Source organism: Solanum tuberosum, unplaced genomic scaffold (assembly GCF_000226075.1).
Source record: "Solanum tuberosum cultivar DM 1-3 516 R44 unplaced genomic scaffold, SolTub_3.0 scf00017, whole genome shotgun sequence".
Classification (NCBI taxonomy): Eukaryota; Viridiplantae; Streptophyta; class Magnoliopsida; order Solanales; family Solanaceae; genus Solanum; species Solanum tuberosum.
The window spans coordinates 2820927-2826990 of record NW_006238943.1 but is presented as its reverse complement, the minus strand read 5'-3'; the positions used below and the strand labels follow the sequence as shown (position 1 = coordinate 2826990).

General features: G+C 36.3%; 1 protein-coding gene across 2 annotated transcripts in view; it reads right to left on the bottom strand.

Moving 5' to 3' along the window:
• The window catches only part of LOC102592173 (tyrosine-specific transport protein), a 10151-nt gene continuing 4087 nt past the window's right edge, over positions 1-6064 (bottom strand). For both annotated transcript variants that reach the window (XM_006340297.2, XM_015303118.1), the window contains 8 exons: positions 5460-5516; positions 4729-4798; positions 2301-2402; positions 2168-2220; positions 1374-1524; positions 1187-1271; positions 642-770; positions 1-437 (listed from right to left, as the gene is read on the bottom strand). In XM_006340297.2, the coding sequence (XP_006340359.1) occupies positions 256-437; positions 642-770; positions 1187-1271; positions 1374-1524; positions 2168-2220; positions 2301-2402; positions 4729-4798; positions 5460-5516 (829 nt within the window). In that variant the 3' untranslated portion in view covers positions 1-255. The remainder of the gene's footprint in view (positions 438-641; positions 771-1186; positions 1272-1373; positions 1525-2167; positions 2221-2300; positions 2403-4728; positions 4799-5459; positions 5517-6064) is intronic.

Genomic DNA, 6064 nt, shown 5'->3' with positions numbered 1-6064 from the left:
AAACAGTTGACAATGACTTTCTTTCATAATTTCAGTGAATACAACATGATGAATCCAATCTCTGAGAACTTTATTCCATAGTTGTTTCTATCTACCTGATCAGAGTCTCAACAAACAATTTCACCAGTATATATACAAATAGTACTTCATACACTGCAAATTAGCTAGCATTTGTAGAAACAATCTGGGAAATGTGGTAACTCGAGACGAGACGAGCAGATACAGCATAAATATAATCACCTCCATTGTCAACAACTATGTATGTGCAAAGTTCTCTACTATTTCTGAAAGAATGACCAATGCTGCACCTCCGAAAACAAGTGAAATGGTGATCTTTCCTCCGGGAACCAACGGAGGTAAGTTTGGAGTTTGAGTTGATTCCGAATATCTGTCTGACCAGGACATTGCAGCTGGAAGAAGTCCAAAAAGCACCAAAACTACAAAGACGCGAACACACAAATTAAATAAATTGTTCAGATCGGTATTGAATAAATGTCTAGATGGACATTGATACCACATCTAAGTATGTCCCAAAATGAAGTTGAAATTTAAGCAATACTGTAGGTAAATCTTCATACAGTCCGAATAATAGCCGCATCCCAAAGAGGTATCAAGCATACTGTAGGTAAAAATCTCCATACCTCCATAGGTTCCAGCAAAATCCAACGCTTTGAAGAATATCTCTGGATCTAGCAGTGAAAGTATCAGCGGAGGAACCAAAGTAAGTAAGTATGGCAGAGGCCTGTTAGGACCTGACGGGAGTTTCAGCACTGCCAGCAGTTCAATAACAAAAGTAAAGCATAAGTTAGACCTCATAAAGAGAGCTAAAATTGAGACTTACTGCAGTGATCAGAGTCTCAGACCAGATTATATAATATAGTGAAATCTACAAGGTAATAATAATGTTGCTGGTGGAATTAGCTCAAAAACGTTTATGAAACGGTAACAAAGAATATATAGTTTTTGAGACATACTTCTATTCATAAACTCCACAAAGAGAAGCTAAATGGGGAACAAACTTGGTATAAAATAGAACTGTCCCACAAATAGTGATCCAAAAAAGAAGATTTTATGCAAGACAATTGCTCACAGCTAAACTAACTGCAACCAAAATTTAGCTAACAAGAGAAGTCTTGAAAATAGTACATGTTCATAGATTGAACAATTACAGAGCTAAGTCACTCACAGTCAGCAAGAAAGTCCACAAGGCCCAAGACAAATCCGATGTAAGAAGTAGCAATTGCCAGAAGTGAAAAGATATCAACTATTGGCTGCAAACACAATGTTAAGATGAGAGGAGAAAAACTCAGTGCCGAACTATTTTACTTAATTTCAATAAAGAAATATAGTTTCTCATTGAAATAAGTACCAACCCCAACGATTCCATTAGTAGACCGCAATAGTTGTAGTGGATCCGCAATCTTGTCTGCTTCAGTTCCAAGAGTTGTAATTGTTCCCAAAATGACTCCATCCCAAACAAGAAATAGAGCAAGGGGAATAGCTGTCCCAAAAACAATAGCGCTCCTGCAGTGCCATAACCATCAATTTATTTAGAATGTAGCAATAGCCAACTGTATAATACTACCTGAAATACTGATAGGACGTTAAATAAAGAATTAATGATCAAAAACACACCTAAACTATCACTTTTTCGCGAGTTTCATACCTCATCTACCCATTGTTCTCTTTATCTACCTCAACTATCACTCACTTAGTATTAAAACACACCTCAATGTTGAGTTGGCCAAATATTCGTTCCCAATCGACGACAGGCGTGTGTAGGCCAACTTAGCATCAAGGTGTGTTTTAATACAAAGGAAGTGATAGTTGAGGTATGAAACTTGCAAAAAGGTGATAGTTTAGGTGGGTTTTTTTTTTATCATTAACTGTTACATAAAGCAAAGATGGATCGAGTGAAACAGCCTATACAAAGGAAACTGACCAAATTTTCAGAATGTTGTGAATGATTTCTCATAGCAATAAAGATTTAAATACAAGTCAAATTATTTCCAAAATTTAGTCGTCCAATCAAATGAATCATATTAAATAAAGAGTGACATTATGTTATTAAATGAACAAGAAATATAGATTCAGAATTATGTGTTCATAAGGTATGTCAAGTGTATACTATATGCTGCAGTAATGAAAGCAAAATACTGATAATCACCTTACTTTTGACAGGTCCCCTTCAAGATTTGTACAGAGAACAGGTACAACATTCTGAGAACAAAAGGCAATTTATTAACTTAAGACGCACAATCCCAGGGTGACTATATGAGTTGATTGAAAAAATGTGTTACCTGATAAACAAAAGAAAGTGCAATTATGGGTATACTTTGAGGAGCAGCTTCAAAATTAGCTTTTAGAAGAGCCTCCCAGTGCAAGTCTCCACTGGCGACAACCTTAAGTATAAAAGATGGGATATTAATATTTCTCTCTCAGCCATTTCCAGTGCTTTATGTTAAGCTTGTTGCAGGTGTTTTTGAGATATGATATATATGGCACAAGTTTTTTTTTTTTTTGAGAATGGTAAAGTTGTATTCATCAGCAATGAGGGTATGCTGGCAACCAAACAAAAAAAACATTCAAAGGCCAAATAGTCATGATTACAAAGAGCCTATGAAATCTACTAACTGATCTACTTCATCTATACCCTCTTCTTTACACCAAAAATATAGAGTATTAATGCAGTTTTCTTTAACTTTCTGCATTGGGTTAGTAATATTCTTAAAGCACCTATTGTTTCTTTCCTTCCAAATTGACCACCATATGCAAGATGGAACTAGATTCCACCATTTTTTCTGTGTTTTACTCCCCCCTCTTCTCATCCAACAATTTAGTAGGTCAGCAGTATGCTCAGGCACCACCCAAGGATCTTGAATAATGCTTTGAAGCATATACCATATCTGGGAAGTCACTCTACAGTGAAGGAACAAATGATTGTTTGTTTCCTCCTTCTCATGGCAAAAGAAGCACCTAGAAACAATCTGAAATCCTCTTTTTTTCAGTCTCTCCTGAGTCAGACATGCTCTTCTGCACACTAACCATGTGAAACACTTTATCTTGGTTGGGGTGTTGGATTTCCAAATTTGTTTCCAAGGTCCAAAAATGCCCCCCGGGTGTGTTGCCAGGTCTCTTTTGTACATTCTTCCAACAGAAAATTCCCCATCCCTATCATGTTTCCATCTGATTGCATCAGGATTAGTGTTGAGTCCCGGAAAATCTTCCAACCTTTGCAGTAAATTGGCTACTCTATCCACCTCCCAGTCATTTAAGAGCCTCCTAAGGGTTATATTCCACCCTTGCTGAGACCACATCTCAGCAATAGATGCTCCAGGGTTGTCGCAAAGAGAGTACAAATCTGCAAAGTCCTCCATGAGGGAGTTCTGTCCTATCCACTTGTCTTTCCAAAAAAGGATCCTAGTCCCCTCACCCACCTTGTAGCATATGTTCCTCGCTAGTTTTGGCCACAAATTTCTGATAGACCTCCAAACTGAGACCCCATAGGTGCTGGTCACAGTGTTGGATGTCCATGAATCAGTTTGTCCATACTTGCTAACAATAACATCCTTCCACAGAGCCTGCCCCTCTTTACCAAACCTCCATAGCCATTTTGACAGTAAGCACCTATTTGACTTTTTAAAGTTATCAACTTTAAATCATCTTTTGTTTTTCAAGTATCACATGATTTGCGACAACAACAGAACATATCCGGTGTAATCCAACATGTATGGTCTGGGGAGGGTAGAGTAGAGTGTACGCAGACCATACCACTACGTCATGGAGGTAGAGAGGTTGCTTCCAAAAGACTCTCGGCTCAAGTGCATCAAATCAAAATAGTCGTGAACAAGGAAATACGGCAATGAAGAAAACATGGCAACTAATACGGAAAGCAATACAAAGCATACAAAAAAGGATATCACATGATTTATGAGATTGTATTAAATCCTTTATCATCTGTATAGTATAAATAAACAAACACATAATTGGGATCATGTCTAAGCATTAAGAAGCTCAAATGGACCAATAATCATCTACCAACGTAATACACATGGTAATATGATGCCATGTGAAATTATTAATTCCTTTACATGTTACAACATAGCCTCACAACCTGCCATTGAGAAAATCTGTCGACACGAACATTTACCATCTCATGCAAGCATCTGAATAATCAACATTCTATTAATGAAGAATTCCCAGAACTTGTTTTGCTGGTCTGCATGTGATGTATGAGAATGTATTATGTATGGACTCCTTTGTCGTGTGTATAGCAAGTATAAACAACAAATAAAGCAGACCATGTTTGTTAAGAAGCTCATCTTAGCCAACAACCATATATTACTGTATTGTTCGTATTAATGTGTCCATGTGAAGCTATCACTTCTTTTACGTGTAACATCATGTGTAGCTTCAGGAACTTCCATTAAACAGGCCTGTTGGCAAGAACCATTTACAATTTCATATAATATCTCAAATAAAAATTCTATTAATGTCGTTTCAAAGAAATTTATCAAAAGGGAAGTACAAAATATCACGTCTACAGCATATATAAACAAGAAACAAAGATGAACATGTTCAAGCGTTAAGAAGCTCAAATGAACCAATAACTGCAGCCTAAAAGGGAAATGCAAAAAGCTAGATACCAAAAGGGAAATGCAGAAAAGCTAGACAATCCTAAAGGTAATAATAACAGCTTTTTTCTAATTGATCAAGAATGGAAATTACCACAAGAGCTGTGAAAGAGGCAATGATACCAAACACAAGGACACCGTTTACCGCCCCGATAGTCCGCTGGCTAAACAAAATTAGAAAATGTGTTACTTACACAATTTCAAAAGATGAAAATCATGTATCATTGTTCAAAAAGGGAAGGAATTATTCCTCCATGACAAAGAGAACAATGATAAGATCAACTGTGAAGAATACAACACCGGGGCACACGATATTGCTTTGTCATTATTTAGCAATGTTTTCCTTTACCAACAGTTCAAAAGAGAACATAGGTTTCCATGAATTGACTTTCACACACAATGTGCTTGGTTTAAGCAGAAAGGCATCCTATCTTTGAACAAGGAAGAAAAAGATTAGGGGTAATAACAAGTTTTTCTTCATTTGTTTATACGTCGTTTTATCTTTTGACAAGATTAGTTCATCAGATGTAATAAAGAATTAAGAAGCCATAAAGCACAGGAAGGTCACATACCAAAGAGTACAAGTTGAAATTAAACCATTTATTACAGAAATTCTTTCATATGAATATCAAAGCATGTCAGAGAATCCATTTTGCAGACAATTTCTTTTAGACCTTCTTACAAGAGTCACTATACCTTCATGGATCAAAACTATCTTGAAAGGCAAATCATACTTGTAGTCTTTGGTTTTTAACAAGGGGTTACTAATCATGATAATAAGAAAAGAGGAACTTGATCAACAAAAAATGAAAAAGCAATGTGAACCTTCCAGAGAAGCAAATCCCTCCAAGAAGCAGTGAAAACAAGGTCGCGGTTTCCCATCTGCAATCATAATGCTGCCATCAACACCTAAAAATCATATGAAACGATTTACAATATTCTCCAAGAAGCTATGATAAATTAATGCCAAACTTATGGTGTTTTTAAATAACACATACAGGAATAACAAAACATCCCAAAGACATCCTTTTGTTCAACTATTTAGAAAACTCTACATGATTATCAGTTGTCTACTGCAGATGATCCTATCTGGAAGTAAATTTCACCATTTTAAAAAGAAAATCACACTGCATTCGATGAAATGAATGTAAAACTGTTGCATAAAATGTAGCTATCTCATCATTTTCCTTCATAGAGAAGATCATGATTGTGTAACGTCAAATAAACACCAAAGACAAATTCAATTTAAAGCATTTAAACCAAAAAGAAAAAAAAATCTATTAGAAAAGTTTAGATCCTCGATTTAGACATTGCAAAAGGATATGAGGAATAATTGATTCCATTTCCAAGCAAACCTTTTATTTACTGATACTTGCAACCAGAAACAGCCTCTCTACCCCCCCCCCCCAAGGGGGGGGGCAGGGGTGGGT